The following is an 18,554-nucleotide window of genomic DNA, read 5'->3' as shown; positions in this document are numbered from 1 at the left end:
GAAAAGCTTAATACAGTGGTAAATGTCAGAGGTGCTTTCTAACCCAGTAATTGCTCCTTTGGGTTACACTGTCTTGATGGTTAAGATCAGTCTAAAAAAATCAACTCAAAGATCTAAACTTCCTAGTTCACAAACTTGAAAAAGCAAACCTGCAATCCTGGTTTTAATCTAGATTAAAAAATAAAAAAGGAAAAAAATCCATGACTTCATGTTGCAGATTTATCTACTTAAATATACATCAAACCCTTCAAACCTCATTGATGTGCAGAAACACAGTCAGCACAACACATAATACTCCCAGCAACTGTTATCCCTTTCAAAAATCTTGATTTGTACTATTTATCTTACGAATTAACCTTGGAACAATTACAACAGTATTACCTACCTCTAGTATGCAACCCCTGAGCACCCTGTTTCTCAGTAATTTTAAGTTTTATAAAGGATGTAGTGGAAGTTTTAATGTGCCTTGTAATATACTAAATGTTTTGGGGTGACACTTTCAGGACTGTTGCCTCTGCACCTGTTGCAAAAGAAAGGAAGGATGTTTGGGGGCTCCCGCCTCTCTGCTAGTTCCAGTCTTCCTATGGTTACTGCATTTCCAAATTGAAACCATGCTGAATCACCCATGTTCCCAGGACACACACTGGATAGTTCATAATCTTCTTGATGCTTAGCACAGGATATTGGAAAATTAAGCTGTGGATAGTGGCAGGGCCTGAAAACATACCCATCAATACACCGCTGTTATAAATCTCTCCTAAGCACTCACACAAGCAGTTGCCTTGTTCAGCACTCTCACACTCACTTCAAGAAACCTGACATCCCCCCTAAGTTCTTTAAGGAGTTTCAACACTTCAATTACTGCAGTTATACTCCAGAGCCAGGGTGACTTGATTAGCACTCAGTGGTTTTGAACATTAGCAATTCGTACCACGGGAGCTATCTCCTAAGAGCACGCAGCTCACAGATACTGGAATTCAATGAGACGTTTCAAATAACATACTGAGAGCCAAAAAACAGGTGATCCCCAACTGTGCCTAGCAGAGTATCACCATGAATTTTAAAGACTGCAAAGTTTCTAATCATGTGACACACTGCTGACAAGCTGTTGAGTGAGAAGCTGAACTAAACTAAAACCTAAACACAAGGTGAAATAGCAAACTCCTTCTGTAAACTAAAAGGACTTTACAGAGCCTCTCACCTTTTTCTTTTTACATGTAGCTTCTTACATGTAATTTCAGGGAAGTTGCTCCTAGCAGCAGTAAGATAACTAACACAAATCTTCTGCCAAAACAACTGAATATTCTTCAAGCTCAAAAGCTTAAATTTGGAAAATAACCTGCGAAGTTCTTGAACATGAAAACTAAAATATGAGCACTGCCACCTCCAACACCTGAACTGAAAGTTAAGCCTGAGATCAGGTATTGCTTTACACAAACATATATTGGGTATCACTTCACATACCAAGACTGCTCCTTGGTTTAAGATAATTTCCACCCTTTTTGAAAAAAAAAAAATACAGAATGAATCCTTTCTTTAAATTAAACTTTAAAAAAAAAAGTTACTTTGCTTAATTTATAGTGGCATAAAAAAAATCACAATAGTGAACTGAAACATCAGAAACTATGTGTTAAAATTATCTTGACATTAAAAAAAAAGTCTTCAGGAAGGGACATTATCTTGTCACTCCCCAGCCGAAGACATTAAAAGATATTCCAACACAGACTTGCATTCACAACACACAGCATAAGGTATAATTTCCAGAAAAATCCTTTGGTCATAAGTATAATTTCAGTGAAGGATTAAGCAAAAAATGGGGCTATCCCATGAGCAACATCTAGTCACTCAGGGTTACACAAACTACACACTGAAAGCTTCCTGCAAAAAAAAAAAGATAAGCCTTTTCATGAAATGTAACCCAAAAAGGTAGTACAGACACGTATTTCTTTGAAGAAACATAATTCGTGGGAATACACTTATTGTAGAGCTAATTTTCTAATGCTGGAAAAATTAGTACACAAAAATCAACCTTCACACCACAAGGTTATTTAGAAGCTTCACGATGTTTATACATCTCACAGGTACAAAGGAATTTACTTTTTGCCTAAACATATCATTGAAACATTATTGCTCTAAATAGGCATCACAGTTCATCCAGCTGAGGATTTCTAAACATCTCACACAAAGCTCTCGGTGGCTGAAAGCAGTTTACAATGAAGAAAAACACCACCCCACCCTGATGTGCAACCTATTTCTCAAACCTCTGTCGAGCATTTGAACCGGTATCTACAAAGAAACACTTGCTGTGCTAGATTTCCACTCCTTAAAAAAAAAAAAAAAAGCAAAAAAAGCAGGAAAAGGAAAAAAAGAAGAAGAAAGAGAAAGAAAAACCAAGCCACAAATGTTGACAAACTCCTACTCACGGAGCGTTAAGTGAAACAGACGTTGGGCAGGCCAAGTCGTACGGCACAACATAAGGCAAATGTTATTCCAAAGGCCGTATTTTGCACCCAAAGGCCATGCTTGGGCTACCCCTCCGGCGGGGCAGCGGGGGCAGAGCCGCAGCGGCGGGGGCCGGCACGGGCAGGCTGAGCGCAGCCCCGGCCGCTGCAGGGCCGCCGGGCGGAGCAGGCAGCGGCACGGGCCGGCTGCGCACCGCACGGGGCGCGGGCACACGGCCGTCCGCGCCCGGCGCGGGGCTCCGCGCGCCGCCGGCCCCACCCCGGCTGGGCAGACCCAACCGCGGCCGGGCCGGAAACGAGGACCGCTCCCGCCGCGGGGCCTGCGGGCGAGAGCGCGCAGGGCGCGGCTCCCGCAGAGACCCGCCGCGCCCGAGCGGCCCCGCACGCATCCCCCGGCGCCCGCGGGAGCGCGCCCGGCAGCCCCGGGGAGCCCGGCACAGAGGAGCCGAGCCCCGCCCCAGCCCCGCTCCCGGCCCCGGCCCTGCCCCGCTGCGGCCCGCTCCGCCTCGCCCAAGGCGATGCCCGCCGGCGGGGCTTGGCTTTGGCGGCGGGCGGGAGCCCCACTCACCCCGCGGCGCTCGGGCGGGGGCGGCGGCTCCGCGCTGCGCCCCCGCCGTGCTCCTGCGGCGGCGGCAGGACCTGCCCGCACCGCAGCGCGTCACCGGCCCCGCCGCGCCCCGCCCGCGCGCAAGCGCCGCCGCCGCCAGGAGCGCGGTGCCCGGCCCGTCCGGAGCGCACGGAGGGAGCGGCGCCGCTTAAGCCGTGTGAGTCCCCCTGGCTGGCCGCCCCGCACCAGCCGCTCACGCCTAGCAGTGCATCTTCTGTGAGATACACAAGTGTGTAATGGGGGTCCGGCGGGGAGCAAGAGCATGGCAGCGGGTTTTTCTCGGTGGTTCGGGAGCAGTACGAAAAGAGGCAACGGGCACAAACTGATGCCCAGGAAGTTCCACCTGAACACGAGGACAACTTCTTTGTTGTGCGGATGGCTATGCAGTGGCACAGATTGTCCAGAGAGGTTGTGGAGTCTCCTGCACTGGAGATACTTAAGAACCCTCTGGGCATCATCCTGTGTGGTATGCTGTAGGATGACCCTGCTCGAGCAGGGATGTTGGACCACATAACCCACTGTTGTCCCTTCCAACCTGACCGATTATGTGATCCTGCAATACCTTCGTGGGGTGCTTCCCCCCCAGCCCAGCTTTTATACACAGTTTGTTGTGGCACCTAAGTACCTGAACCCAAAGAATCCTACTGCCCTGGGCACTGAGGTACCACAGCAAATTCATAGTGATTCATTAGTCAAAGACTTTGTATGCCTCCTCACACAGCCCCCCCGCCCACCCCCCCCCACCCCTTTCCCCTGAGAATCTTTGCAAAAGAAAAGTAATACGTCATACGCTTCACAAAACATTTTATGGCAAATTAAGCTCCATGTGTCTAGCACCTAGAGGTGCTATGAACCATGCACTAGCATCATTGATGACTTCTAGAAATGGGTAATTTAATCTCCCTGACACTTGTCAAACTGGAACAACTAGGTGTTTCCTTTCTCATTAAGGTCCTCAAATGAAGAAACTACTAAGAATCTGTGGCCAAATTTTTATACTGATTTTACAAATCTGACATGGGAAAAGCAACCCTTTAGTAAAAGGCCAGCAAACTGAAATCAAGTTCAAATCCCACTTACACCCATTATAAAGGCACAATCCCTACTAGAATGATGCAAAGTTAATTTCCCAGTAACAATGTGTATAGAGTTACCCATTCTAATTCTTGCTCAGTAAAAAGCAGATTTCAAATCCTTTAAATTTACACTTTTATTCATCTTCCCTTTCAAAGGACAGATACCTGGACACAGCACTTGCAACTCCTGTCCTATACACATCATTCAATACCAACAAAGGCAAGAGTAAAGATAGCCTTTTCTACTGTCTAGGAGGTAGCTGTGCATTTTGTGTGCAGTCTGCAACTCTTCCATACGGCTGATTCACCAGAAGTATGGTTTATAGTTACTGTTTGTTAGTTCTTTAACTTGGGTTACAGTGTTAGAAAGGTGAATTCTGCTTATCATCCATGCAACAGTATACAGATGATCTGCACAGCATGCATACATATCCATACCTTATGGATACAGAACAAAGCTGCTTTACTGGCAAGTTAGCAGAAACCAACACAAGTGAGGAGCAGTGAACTAATTTTGTCAAGGTATGACAGATGGGAGATCCTGGTCCTCCTACCTCCTATTTATGCATAACTGCTTATATACATTTTAAGTCCTCATCCTGTCATACTAACAAAAATAGATAGCCAGACATTCATTTATTCAGCTATTCACATGGTTTTTCTCCAGCAAATAATACAACATTAATTATACTTCCTAGAACTTGTAAACCCATGGGCTATAATCAGAAAACATATGTGCATTGGGAAGGACCTTCCTCCCCCTTTTAAAAGTTTCTCCAGGGATCTAGCATGAACGAAAGAGCACATTATCAGAACTTTGCCAGTGCATTGGCAACAGATAGGAACAGTCTCGCTTGTTCCATAACACTGGTCACATTGGGAAATGGGTAAGAGAATACTTAAAACAGAATTCAGTACAGCTACAAGTTTTCTGTGAATTCTATTAATGGAATTATTTTAAATGCATAGTTCTGTCTAAAGCAAAGCAGAAGACATGGAAGTACTCAAGTATGACTCAGGCAAATACAAAAATAGTATCGGGCAGACTCTGGCAAGTAAAGGACAAATAAAGGGGGTGTAGTTAAAAATCTCTCAAATATTTTGAAGGTGAAATCAGAGGCAGTTTATTTAAGCTAGTTATGAAAAGAATGTTTTAAAACAGCTCTGTGTATGTGTCCTGGCACATGACAAAAATAAATCAGTTAAAAAAGGGGGCCCAGCAGCTGCTCCATTAATTTAACACTGGCAAAAGTGTGATGTCATTTAAGAAAAAAATGAATGATAGTAATGGGCCTAATCAAATTACTCATTTCCATATCAGTTACTGAAATCTATTAACTTTTTTCACTCCATGTAAACAAAAATGTAGAACATAATTGAATATAAGTGCTGCATTCATCTTGATTATTTCAACCAAAAGACCATTCTATGCAGAACTCCTATTTTTACTAGCTAAAGTTAAAGGTCACTGAACAATTGAACCTAGAATTGGTTTTTTTGGCAGGTAAACTGGTTCCAAGTTTAGGATTTATTTCTAAGGAGAACAACCTTACCTTTAGAAAACACAGAGTGTAAAAATGGTGTAGCAGGCCATTGCTGATCTTATTTACATAACAATTCTCACCAATTCAGATGCATTTTTCTTATATGAGACAGCAGGAATATGCCCTAGCTTTATTTGTTTTCAAACACAATACTGTGTGCAAAAGTGAATTGTTTATGCATTGAATTTTTTATAAAAAGTTAATATAATTATTATTCTTTGGTTTCACAAAATTTTTAACACTTAAAGTGGAATCTTTAACAAGCATACAAAGCTATTTCAAATTATTTACATTTAATTTAACCAGAGCAAATAATAAATTTGAAAATAAGGTGATGGCAAATTATAGAGCCATCAAGTAAAAGCTTGATGGGGAGCCAAGAATGCATCTCTGAAAACTGCAGCAACAGTGACACTACACTGTGGAGCAGAATGGGTTCCACCAAAACTGGGTTTGACTAAGTGACCCACCTAGCAGATGAGAGAAAGGCTGTGGATGTTGTACACCTGAACTTCAATAACCCTTTGATACTCTCTCTCTCACAACTTCTTCCTGGAGAAATTGGCTGCTCATGACTTAGGTGCAGTTTACTGGTTGAAAACTGGATGGATGGCTGGGATGAGGTATCTGGCTGACAGTCACTACTGGAGTCTGCTAGGGCTCACTGCTGGGGCTGGTCCTGTTCAATGTCTTTTATCAATTATTTGGAGTACCACCTCAGTTTTAGCAGACAACACTAAATTGGGAAGGAATGTTGATCTGCTGGAGGGCAGGAAGGCTCTGCAGAGGGATCTGGACAGGCTGGATCAATGAGCTGAGGCCAGTGGTATGAGATTCAATATGGTCAGGTACTGAGTCCCAGCCATGGGTCACAACAACCCCATTCACTGCTACAGGCTTGGGGCAGAAAGACTGGAAAGCTGCTCAGCCAAAAAAGACCTAGGGGTCAAAAGCTGATCCTGACCTGGGACACTGAGGAGTGTGGAGTGATGAGAGAAAGGCAATGGAGCTGATGAAGGATCTGGAGCACAACTCTTATGAGGAGCAGCTGAGGGAGCTGGAGGTGTCTAGCCTGAAGATAAAGGAGAAAAGGACATTCAGGAGTGACCTCATCCCTCTCTTAAAACTACCTGAGAGTGTAGCAGGCAAGGGCTGGCCTCTTCTCCCAGGCAATTAGCAACTGGAGAACAACACATAGCCTCAAGATGGGCTAGGGCAGGCTCAGGTTGGACATGAGAAAGAATTTTGTCACTGAAAGATTGGTTAAGCATTGAAATAAGCTAACTAGGGAGGTGGTGGTATCACCATCCCAGGAAGTGTTCAGTACATGACCAAACATGCAATTTAGGGCTATGGTTTAATTGACATGGGGTGATTAGTCAAAGGCTGGACTTAGAGGTCTTTTCCAACTTTAATAACTTTATGATTTGTAGGAAATTCAGTCTTAGGAATATACCTTTTAATGGGAAAATCCATGGACTTAGAACAAATATATACCCATCTACACACTAAGTGGAAAGGCAAGGACATCAGAGGTGTCATAAGCTAAAAAAAGGAGCTTATAAGTTTACATAAATTTTGTTCATTTAGTATTGTTGGCAAGGCAATACAAGCAACAAATTGAGTCACAGATTACTCACATTTATGCAGAGACAAGTTTTCAGACAAAGATTGGCTCCTCAGTCCTGCATTTTTACAGGCTACTAAAAAAATATTTACTACTAAATAAGCTGTACAGCATGACTTCCAGGATCAGACCATACAACTAAAACAAAATATTTTAAAATATAATCGTTAGCCCCTCTGGAAGCAGGAAAGGGCTGTAAAGCATTAAAACAGACTGCCCAAGAAAGTGGTGGAGTCACCCACTCTGGAAGTGTACAGAAGGTGTGTGGATATGCCACTTGAGGAGGTGGTATAATGATGAACATGGTGGTGGTGCTGAGTTGATGGCTGGACTCAAAGGACTATTCCAAAGGTAAAAATTCTCTGATTCTATGATAAGAGCAAGGAGAATAAGAAAAAGCTCTTCAAAATAACTTTGTGGGTAGCAACATATAAACATCTCTAGATCCTATCCTGTTCCCTGTAATTATCAACTAGATTATAATTTCCTACTAAAACTTAACCTCTACTAATTAAATCTGCCTTGCCTGTTGCTATACACGTATTACTGAACAGATCCAGTCAGTTCCAGATAATAAAGCTAAGAACTCTCCATCACTCTTGGAAACAATCACTCCTTCATTTGGAAGCCAATGCTTGCCTACATGCACATTGGAGAATTTGTTTTTGACTCTTTAATGTGTCTTATCAGTTAGAACAGTTTTTCTTTGAGATGATCTTTTGAGCTCTGTTATGCATGTATTTTAGTGCATAAAAAGCATTTTAGTTCAACTTCACATCTGTGCTTCATTCAGCTACTTTAGCCTTTGCAATACTGCAAATGCAATAACACGTCAATATTCTTCAAAGAGAATTCAGAATGTATAGATTTGGTGGATATTTTCATCTAAGTTTCTAGGGACTGGGGGTGGGAAGGAGTGGGCACTGTTTTTCAGAGCAGGAAGCAGACAGTTTCCAAAGTGATGCACTGTTTCACAGGTTCATACCAAGTCAGCCACTTTTTTTCCATATGCCTACTGACAATCATATTTAATTTATACATGCAGAATTTTAAAATACTGCCCCCTCCATGACCCAACCAAAATCAAAAGTGAATCTCATCTGTTTCAGTCTATCAAGAACCTCCATACTCATGGTGTAAAAAAAAAAAATTAAATGTGTATCATTTTCAGCCTACCTGAAAGTCACCTTCTTTCTATTTATGAAGTATTTGCATACTTTGAGATCTCTTACTTTCCCTTTTTCCCCTGCACCAATTGCTTCCATTAAGAAGGACAACTAAAACAATGGTAAGTTCCTGAAAAATCAGCAGTATTTTAAGTAAAAGGTAAAGAATAATCTTCAGAAGCAAGTATGAGATACCTCCTTCCTGGGGCAAGGCTACGAAGACATCCTGCAGCAGATGACCATTTCCACAACAGACTTACGACATCTCTTGAGGGAGAGGACAGATCTCTGCTATTTAGAAAATGATAAACAATTGCAATTTTTTACAAAGAGGTCAATACGTAATTCGACACACTTCAAATGCTTTAGAGCAAACAAAACAGACTTAAACCTGATTTTCATGTCACACAGCACTTGAAAGACTGGAAATGCCTTTTTGCTTATGCCAGTCAAAATTTCTTTTACAGGATTTTTTTTAAAGCCAAATAATACAGGGCAAGTTTGCTCACTTCTCCTCTTAAGAATCTCTAAAAAATTCATAATGCTTTAGTATGAGTTTCTGCAGTGTAAAAATAGACACCCTGTGTTACAAACTCATAAAAAATACATCAGTACTTTCAAAATTAATATAACATCATTTTGGAAAGACAAAAATAGCAATCAGTCAAATGACTGCACCCTAAACTGTCACATGGTTAGCTGAAGTTTTCGTAAATAAACCAGCCTATTTAAGTCATGATGACACGTACTAACTGTATTATAGGAACAAAGGTACTCCATAATTAATACTGAAGCAAGTTTCTCATAATCCTTGATCTACTCCCACTTCACCAAGACAGAAGCACAAAACATGTGTTGGACATAACAAGCAAGAATTACATGAAGGTTGCTCTTCTGTCTTGCTTAACACTGTGGATTACTTTGTGGTGTAGTAAACTAAGGAAAAAAGAGATACTGTTGTAATAAATGCAAGGTATTTTAAATACTAGTAGTTTTGGTAAACTATCCCCAGAAAAATAATAATTGTGTGTAATATAAATAAAAACTGATTTTATTTCTCTGGATTTTCTCATGTGCATATCACATGTACCAGAAGTTAGATCAGCCCTTCAAAGCATTTTTGTCAAGGCACTTCGTTGTATTATTTCAGACTGAGGTGCTTTAATGTTCTCAATTCTTTGCTTGGAGGTTATGGCAGTGAACATGTATTACCTTTTTTAACTGCTATGGTTATTTCACACACACATAACCAACCTGGTGTTCATTTTTGATGCTTGGTATTTTATTCAAGGGAAGTGATAATTCCTTACCTTTATTTAGGATTCATCCATTGCCATGATTACTTCAACAAAAGTCAGCTTATAATTCCTACCATAAAGTCTGCACAGAACCACAAACAGATAGTTTAATGGAATACTCTCTGACAAACTTCAAACCTTTTCAGAAAGGAATTTCTGTTAAATACTGAGGTTTTAAAGAAAGATAATTTCATAGTGAAATTATTATTACATGGACTACATCCCTTTTGTCCTGAAACTAAAAGTAGAATTTCCTTGAAAAGCAACTACAGAAGAGAGTAGTGGTCAAGCTATCACTATCTCCTGTTTTAAAGACAGGCAGGTTTCACATACAGATGTTTTAACCAGCATCAGGTTCAATAATAATGATCTGTCCTTTCTACCATAACACTGGGATCATTACAAGATGTCTGCTACACTGTTGTATATCACCCCTGGAACTCCATATAAGCACAGTGCAGCTGTGAGCCATCAGACATTTCAGCAGTCATTAAACCAAAGATAACTTATTCTTTTAGATAAAGTAGGTTGCTATCATTGGTTTAAAAGGAGCTCTGACTGAAATGTCTCCTCTTGCTTCCCACCAAGCTGAAATGTCTCCTCTTGCTTCCCACCAAGCACAAATGCTCTATACTTTGAATGCTGAATAGAAAGGACAATGGATAAAGTTAGTTTAATGCTTTTAGTTTAATCTTCAAATTTTTTTCCCAATACCTTGGACATAAAATCTACTGAAGATAGCCTCTACCAGGTCAGTAAAGCACATGAGCCACTGTCTTCTACGTTGGTGATCTTAGCCTGAAACTGCAAGCATTCAGTAGCTCCCTAAGACGTCATCTCACGTCACCTGGCTTCCCTCTCAACAGAGATAATCAGCACATCTCCGTAGACCCTGTACAGAACACAGAGTTACGTACACTCTGCACATGACGTTCATTAAAACGGAGTGCGAAAGGAAGGGGAGGGAACGTCTGACAGAAGAGGAAATAAACCTCCTTCGAGTCTGCTTTTCAGTTCAGCCGCCGCCCGCTCAGCCGCCCCGCAGCGCGCCCCGGGCCAGGCTAGGAGACACCAGGTCATTTGGTCCGACCTGTCTGCCCAACCAGATTCAAGCCTGGTGGCACAGGTTTGTGTCTGTACAGTTCTTGAGCATCTCCCGCGAGAGACACAATCTCTCTGGGAAATCTCATCCAGTGCTCGGTCACCTGCACGGTAAAGAAGTTCTTCCTCGTGGAAGTTCTTCAGGTGGAACTTCCTGTGCATCAGTTTGTGCACATTGCCCTTCGTCCTATTTCTCGGCGGCACTGAGAAAAACCTGGCTCCGTCCTGTCGACACAAGCCTTTTCCAGCAGACCAGGACACAGACTTTGCTCCCGCTATGCGGCAGCGCCCCGCCGCCCTCAGCTGCCGCAGCCGCTCCCCAGCCCAGTCGCCACGCCCCCAAGGCGGCCTCATGGCGGCGGGGCGCAGCCGCAGCGCCGCCCGCGTTGCTGGCGGTGCAGCGGGCGCCGAGCGCTGCCCCGGCCGCTCTCGCCCCGCCTCGCCGCTCTCGGTAAGCGGCGGCCGCGGCGGGTGTGGCGGCAGCGCCTGCAGTGTGCGGCTGCGCCGGGGCCGCGGGCTGGCGGCGGCAGCAGCGCGTCTGCGCGTGTGCAGCGGCGGCCCAGCCGGAGCGGCGGGCGGGCGGCGGCGTGGGGCTCTGCGGGTGAGGCCCGGGAAGGGCGCGGGGCGAGGGGCGCGGCGGAGCCGCAGGGGCAGCGAGGCAGGGCGGAGGAAGGGGGAGCCCGCGGCAGCGGCGCTGCGGGCCCGCGGCGGGGCGGGCGGCGCGCAGGCCCCTCCTCTGCGGCGGGGCGGCGGAGCCCGGGGGCGGGCGGGCGGCGGAGCCCGGGGGCGGGCGGGCGGGCGGCGGAGCCCGGCGGGCGGGCGGGCGGGCGGCGGAGCCCGGCGGCGGGCGGCGGAGCCCGGGGGCGGGCGGCGGAGCCCGGGGGCGGGCGGGCGGCGGAGCCCGGGGGCGGGCGGCGGAGCCCGGGGGCGGGCGGCGGAGCCCGGCGGCGGGCGGGCGGGCGGCGGAGCCCGGCGTCCCCGGGAGCCTGCGCGGGGCCCGCCGCGCTCACGGCGGCCGCGGCTCCGGCAGCGGCGGAGCTGGGGTGACCTGTAGGAAGAGGAGAGCCCCGAGGGCCCGATTGTCTTGGAATGCAAGGGGGAATTAAATTTATTTCAACTGATTTCCCACGTATTTCCTCACCACAGCCCGCTGAGCCTGGCAGCCTGCGTTCGCTTGAGAACTGGTGACAACCTGGCGGCCCCCGATGGGGAGTGGGCCTGGCTGGGCCGAGAGGACCCCTGGGCTGCTGTTCAAAAGCCCTTTTATCATCCCCTTTGTTTTTATTAATTCCCGATGCCCTGGAAGTCTTCTGCCACTGGGGCCTTTGTTGGAAGCTCCCGTGGCGGCTGTGGCTAAGCTGCTGAGAGCTTGCCGAGCTCGCAGCCGTCTCCTGGGGAGTTCAGCGTTGCTGACACCTCGCACGCAGGCTGGCCGGGAAAGCGTGGAACTCCTCAGGGGTGCCCGCGTGTCGGGAGGTTGCGAAAGAACAAAACCCGTTCGAAATATCTGGTCGGTGGAGTTTAAAACTTACATTCCAGGCTGCACTTCTTGCTTCAGTGGTGCAATCTTTTCTGCTGAAGAAATCGTAGGAAATATCTTTTTTCACTTTTACAGTACCCTCTTTTTAATTCCTATTGCAGAGCAGTAGGAGGACGTGTAGTCTAACAGTATAAAAGAACAAATAGAAAATTGTGATGTCTGCATCTGTTATTATCTTTCCGATTTTATTTTTGACAACAGACACTTTAGTATAGGTTTGTACAGTTGATGTCCTGATGTCCTTAGTTTTTGAGATTTCACAGCCTACAAGCTACCTGTAAAGAAATTGCACATAAGAAAAGTTTTTTCTTAAAGAGTTTTTATTAATAAGGGTTTTTCTGTTGGTCTTGTGTAACAGTAAATGTTTAAATAAAAAGTTAGTTCATTTCCCATTCTTACCTGATTATTGAAAAGAAAAAAAATTATTCCCACAAAGCACCTTCTCTAATTTGTGCAAATATATGGTGTCTCTGATAGGAATTTAAAGGTGCAGCATCATGGTTATGAAAGCTACACTAGAAGATGATGATTCAGGATGGGAACTCGGTATGCCTGACAAGATGGAAAAGAGTAATACCAGCTGGATAGATATAACCCAAGATTTTGAAGAAGCTTGTAAAGGTGAGTTGTAGTCCTTTCATTCTGAGAAGACTTGGAATCCTTTGGAGGCCTAAGCATAATTCTTTGAGCTCTTCTGAGCACTAGTTTGACCCAGGTTCAAGCTTTAGATGAATAAGCTACATTGATTCTGTGTTAACTCTGAAGTTGGAATTATCATGAACCACCTCACTTTGTTTCCTCTTCCAGATTACATAAATACCTCTTTAATTAAAGTTTTTTCATCTTACACATTTTCACATCTTTTACAAAGATTTCTTACTGTCTCTTCTGCCAAGAATCAACACTCTGTTTCTTTCTTGCATAATTTTGGATCTCCAGGGTCCAGTAATTCATTTATTTCATCAGTGCATAATTTTTCATCTTTGAAACAAGTCTGCATTTTTGAACTGATGCCGTGTATCTCAGTAATGCAGTTGCTTCCATTTAAACAGTGCCTTTAGTACTGGTAGGTGCTACTGCTAGTTTACAATTTTTCCAACTGATTTTATGATTACACTAGAGAAAAATAAATATAAAAACTGCATCTTACCACACAGAATATGACATTATGATAAACACTATTTCTGTATATTATTTCTGTATATGACTCTAAACTACTTATAAATAATTATTTCTCTATATTAGTTATATCTGTGTACCCATCAAATATATCTAAAGGCTACTTTAAAAGTTATGAGGAAAGGGAAGCCTTTCAGTAGTCTCCCCTGGTAAAGACCAGGGCGCCTGAATAAAGGAGCAGAGGAAACAGCTGTATTCCAGGCTATTCAGATGCTACTATTTCACAGAATGATCATCACTGAATGATTTGTGTTGGAAGGGACCTTAAATACCGTCTCATTTCAACTCCCCTGACATGGACAGGGACACCTTTCACCAGACTCTGTTGCCCAAAGCCCCATCCAGTCTGGCCTTGAACAGTGCCAGGGATGGGGGATTCATAACTTCTATGGGCAACCTGTTCCAGTGACTCACCACCCTCCCAGTAAGGAATTTCTCCCAGTATCTAATCTAAAACTCTCTTTTAGTTTAATAGCATTTCCCCTTGTCCTGTCAGTACATGCCATGTAAAAAGTGTCTCTCCATTCTTTTCTACCTTTCCTTTATGAACTGGAAGGATGCTAGATGGTCTCCATAGACCCTTTTCTTCTCCAGGCCGAACAGCCCCAACTCTTTCAACCTGACTTCATAGGAAAAGTGCTTTAGCCATCCATTCATCTTTCTTAGCCTCTAATCAACTTGTACCAACAGATCCATGTCCTTCCTGTGCTGGAACCCCAGACCTGGATGCAGTGTTCCAGATGGGGTCTCATGAGAGCAGAGGGGTAGAATCCCCTCCCTTGTCCCACAGCCAGGATATGCTTTTTGCTCTGTGGACTGTGTGCATAGTAATTCTAAAACTTCTTTAATTCCTAGAATAACAGAGGGATGAGAGCACACTGTTAACCACTGGATTTTTTTTTAGTCTTTCAGTCTTGAAAGTGCTTTCTAAGTAAAAGCAGTAGTGTCATGGGTTGACCTGGGCCAGATGCCAGGCACCCAGCAAAGCCACTCACTCCTCTCCCTCTGCAGCTGGACGGAGGAGAGAAAACTTAATGAAGGTGCATGGGTTGAGATAAGGACTGGGAGAGATGACCAGATATCACCGTGGGCAAAACAGGTTCAACTTAGAGATATGAAGTGAATTTATTACTGACAAAATCAGAGCAGGGTAGTGAGAAGTAAAATAACCCATTAAAAACAGCTTCCTGCCACTTCTCCTTCCTTCCAGCTCTGCCTCCCACCCCAGCAGTGCAGGGAGGCAGGGAATGGGGATTTTGGCAGTTCATCACCCGAGGCTTCTCCTGCTGCACCCTGGGGTCCCACCCATGGGAGACAGTTCTCCATGAACTTCTTCCACATGAGTTCATCTCATGAGCAGCAGCTGTCAGTGAACTGCTGCAGTGTGAGTCCATCCCATGGGCAGCAGTCCACGGCTGCAGTGTGGGTCACTCTTTTACAGGGTACAAGTCCTTCAAGAACAGGCTTCTCCAGCATGGGAGCAGGGCCTCTCTCTCTACAGGTCTCTCATAGGAGAGCTGTATCCACCTGCTCAGGTGTGGGTCTCCTCCATGGGCTGCAGGTGGATCTCCACGTCCCCATGGATCTCCATGGGCTGCAGAGGCACAGCTGCTTCACCATGGCCTGCACCACAAGCTGCAGGGGAACCTTAGCTCTGGCACCTGGAGCACCTCCTCTCCTTCTTCTGTGACCTTGATGTCTGCAGTGCTCTTCTTCTCCCATGTTCTCATTTGGCTGTTCTCCGTCTGCAGTTGAAACTGTGCAATTTGCTTTTTGTTTTTCTTCTTAAATCTGTTACCACAAGGTATTATTGTTTCTAATATGCCCAGTGGCTCTCTGGAGCCACCAGGGATTGGCTTTGATGGATGGACATGGAAGAAGCTTCTGGCAGTTTCTCATAAAAGCTATCCCTGTAGTCATCTCCCCCCACAAGCTACCAAGCCCAGGCCATGCAAACCCAATGCAAGTAGAAATTCCTGATCTGCTTTCTGCAGCTTGTTCACTCTTGGCATAAGGCAGTTTGGTGTGTGACAAGACTACCCTGGAAAAGCTGTGCTAGTAGGATGATTGTAATTGTTTGTTTTGTCCTGTTCCTTTGTAGAACTGAAGTTAGGAGAATTGCTTCATGACAAGCTGTAAGTATGTGTGTGGGATGGTTCTGGCTTTTAGATACGATTACTGCAAACATATTGATGTTACCTAATAACTAAGCTTTTTTAGACTGTTACTTTAAATAAAGTATATAGAATATTATACATTCTTAGCAGTGTGTATGTGCTGCACCTGTATGAATGCTGAACATATCTGATCCTCTAAGTATAACATAACATTTTTCAATGGAATTGAAATTTTATTTCAGAAGTTGATAGCACATCTTATCATCTGTGGTGATTATATTACTGCACTATCTTATGGGGCATGCTCTTATGAAAAAAGGCCAAAAAGACTTTAAACCTGGTTGCCCTAAATTTCACTATCGAGTATTTGATAAACAATCTGTATGCTTTAATGCAATGTAAAGCACTTCATGCTAAAACAGAAAGTGAGAACTCTACACATTGAAAGTATATTTCAAAGAAAAGCATGTGATAAAGATTTGCTGAATTTATTAAAGAATGATGAATTTAAATAATTTATTTTAAAGATTACACTCTTCTTCTTAGTGAAGGTGTTCAGTAAAGAAAAAGGTTATGTTTGAAACTAATAGCTCAGAAAACAGAAGCATGCTATTAAATGAAAGCCGTCTTAAAACTGTGTGCAAGGATGTCACCAGCTAGTTACCAAGTTGAATCAAAGCAAATTTTCATGTATAGTTTTATACATAAGAGCATTTCAGAGCAAATACACTTATCAGAATTTGAATGTGCCACATGCAATAAACTTTTTCTATTATAAAGCCCATTGCAGTTCTAACAAATGTTGTGATAATGTGAAGCACTGTATCTCTTCATATGTAGGCAAGTCTTTTGGTGTGGCTCTTCTGCAAGCTTTTTTTCTTCCGCTCTGAATACAAGTGATATGTCACATGCTGAGAGGTTTTTTTTTGCATCCTTTGTCTTAACATGCCCATTTTAAACAAAGCTGGTATATTCAATATATATTAGTCTATGTTATGTGTATTGTCATTAGTGTGTGGGAGACATACCTTACATGTTTTTTTGGATATGGTGTACTAAGGAACAGTTTGTTCAGTTAATATCAGTTTATGATTTTACATGATGTTTAAGAAGATGCTATGAAGTTTATAGAAACAGGTGTGCAAAGATAAAGTGATGGGATATTTCACTCAGGAGTGTTCTTCATCTTTAGAGAAAGGCCAGTAATTTTCTTTTACTTTTAGCCATCTCTTTTCTTATGAATTTGTTGAGAGATCCTTAACTTCCTGAAAACTATGATCTCTGAAGATCAGTACTAATGTTCACATACCTTACTGTCTGTGGTCAGAATATAGTGTACTTGGTTTGTCATCCTATGTTCTTTATCGTTAGTTTGCAAAGACTATTTTGTATAAAATAATTGCATTCAGCACATTTATTTTGTGTTCTTAGTTTTGGTCTTTTTGAAGCCATGTCTGCCATTGAAATGATGGATCCCAAGATGGATGCTGGTATGATTGGAAACCAAGTTAACAGAAAGGTTCTTAACTTTGAGCAAGCTATTAAGGTTTGTGTGAATTTCCTGGGTTTGCCTACACTGTCTGTAGAAATACACATTTTTATCACATTACCACTAAGCACAAGACAGCATAATGTTTTCAATCTCCTATTGAAATAGATGATTTTTTCTTTTGGATAATTAAGTAAAAAATAGCTTGTGATGTTTACCTTTCTTGTTACCTGCATTATCACAATCATGCTAACCCTTCCAGTAAAAAGTAATATGAAATTATTGGGTATTGATACCTCAAGTAAATATATTTCCAACATTGTTTCTTGCAAATCACTCTGTGCGTCTCTAAAATATGCCTTTTATATGATGATATATTGGTTAGCTTCTGTTTAACCTGAATGGAAACCAACTTCCTTAAAAAAGCTGGAAATTAACACTATATTATTATTTGAGTTTATCAGCATTGAACAGAAACTGGATAATTTACCAACATTGACAGTAATGATTAATTTTTGATTTATGATCAAGGTAAATTGGAGGACCGAGGTCGAAAGACTTGTTAATATTTCAGAAAATGTAATACACTCAGAGGGAAAAATATTTTTTTGTGGTGAACATCTGGAATGGAGTCAGAGAACTCTGTAAAACACTACCTAAGTCATGTAGAATGTATGCAGGATTGCATACATCAGGCAAATTAAATGATCAAAGTTGCAGCTGTTTTGGTGTTCACCTTTAAGATGATAAAAGACTACAAGTATTTCCAGTTTAAGAAGCAGTCTTCAAAGAATTGGTCCTGCATATTATTCTTTGTTCAATCTTTATTATGATTGTACAGTTTTTGTGATTTTAGTGTTAGCAGTTAACTGGTTTTAAACTGTTCTTGGCTAGTAATAAATAAGAATTGTTACTTTACCATTCTCTTTGGGTAGTTTTATGTTTGGTCAGTGTTAACTGATGAGAATGAAAAGTTTTTAAGAATTTGAGATGTGTTACAAAGCTAGAGGTACGCAATTACTCTGAAGTCTTAAACAAATTCTAATTCCTTTGTTGGCTTTGGTACGAATAAACTGTATTTTGCCTGTATAATTCCATAGTACTTAGGTTTTTGGTTATGGTTTTTTGTTTGTTTGTTTTCTAAGGATGGTACCATTAAAATAAAGGATCTCACTTCACCTGAGCTGGTAGGAATAATGGACACGTGTTTTTGTTGTTTGGTAAGCAGTTTCCTGTTCTTTAGGGTTAGATGGTTTTGCTTTCAAAATACAATCCTTTTATCCATCATTAAAAAAAAAGAAAAAAAACAACCAGCAGAACACAAAAAAGGGTTGACCAAGCAGAAAAT

The 18,554-nt window shown here is 43.0% G+C and overlaps 3 protein-coding genes across 6 annotated transcripts in view; 1 reads left to right on the top strand and 2 right to left on the bottom strand.

The window, feature by feature from the left end:
* Positions 1 to 3,144, bottom strand: part of AGTPBP1 (ATP/GTP binding carboxypeptidase 1) — a 65,667-nt gene extending 62,523 nt beyond the window's left edge. For all 3 annotated transcript variants that reach the window (XR_014951403.1, XM_021534418.4, XM_085567063.1), the window contains exon 1: positions 3,031 to 3,144. The gene's annotated coding sequence lies outside the window, so the exon portion shown is untranslated. The remainder of the gene's footprint in view (positions 1 to 3,030) is intronic.
* Positions 3,145 to 4,261: 1,117 nt separating this feature from the next.
* LOC146763860 (uncharacterized) lies at positions 4,262 to 12,586 on the bottom strand. Its single transcript, XM_085568032.1, has 6 exons — positions 12,500 to 12,586; positions 12,000 to 12,388; positions 10,986 to 11,617; positions 9,232 to 9,418; positions 8,678 to 8,773; positions 4,262 to 7,684 (listed from the first exon to the last, which is right to left on the bottom strand). The coding sequence occupies exons 1-4, from the start codon at positions 12,584 to 12,586 to the stop codon at positions 9,399 to 9,401; spliced, it is 1,128 nt and encodes a 375-aa protein (XP_085424158.1). The 3' UTR covers positions 4,262 to 7,684; positions 8,678 to 8,773; positions 9,232 to 9,398.
* The window catches only part of NAA35 (N-alpha-acetyltransferase 35, NatC auxiliary subunit), a 26,262-nt gene continuing 18,918 nt past the window's right edge, over positions 11,211 to 18,554 (top strand). The window contains exons 1-5 of one of the 2 annotated variants that reach the window (XM_021534429.4): positions 11,211 to 11,332; positions 12,899 to 13,042; positions 15,702 to 15,735; positions 17,149 to 17,263; positions 18,352 to 18,426. In XM_021534429.4, coding sequence (XP_021390104.1) covers positions 12,919 to 13,042; positions 15,702 to 15,735; positions 17,149 to 17,263; positions 18,352 to 18,426 — 348 coding nt within the window. In that variant the 5' untranslated portion in view covers positions 11,211 to 11,332; positions 12,899 to 12,918. Of the gene's footprint in view, positions 11,333 to 11,427; positions 11,483 to 12,898; positions 13,043 to 15,701; positions 15,736 to 17,148; positions 17,264 to 18,351; positions 18,427 to 18,554 lie in introns of those variants that run through there. The other variant, XM_021534427.3, reaches the window with a different exon arrangement.

The sequence above is a fragment of the Lonchura striata genome, chromosome Z (assembly GCF_050655825.1).
Source record: "Lonchura striata isolate lonStrDom1 chromosome Z, ASM5065582v1, whole genome shotgun sequence".
NCBI lineage: Eukaryota > Metazoa > Chordata > Aves > Passeriformes > Estrildidae > Lonchura > Lonchura striata.
This window is presented reverse-complemented; position numbering and strand designations above follow the sequence as displayed.

What these genes read in the sequence shown, in the direction of transcription:
- LOC146763860 (XM_085568032.1), bottom strand. Translation starts at nt 12,586, where the DNA reads ATGCAGACATCACAATTTTCTATTTGTTCTTTTATACTGTTAGACTAC. An exon ending in AGGAAATACGTGGGAAATCA is followed by an intron (nt 11,618 to 11,999) that starts GTTGAAATAAAT and finishes GCCCCGCCGCAG; the next exon opens with AGGAGGGGCCTGCGCGCCGC. An exon ending in AGAACTTCTTTACCGTGCAG is followed by an intron (nt 9,419 to 10,985) that starts GTGACCGAGCAC and finishes TTTTTTCCTTAG; the next exon opens with TTTACTACACCACAAAGTAA.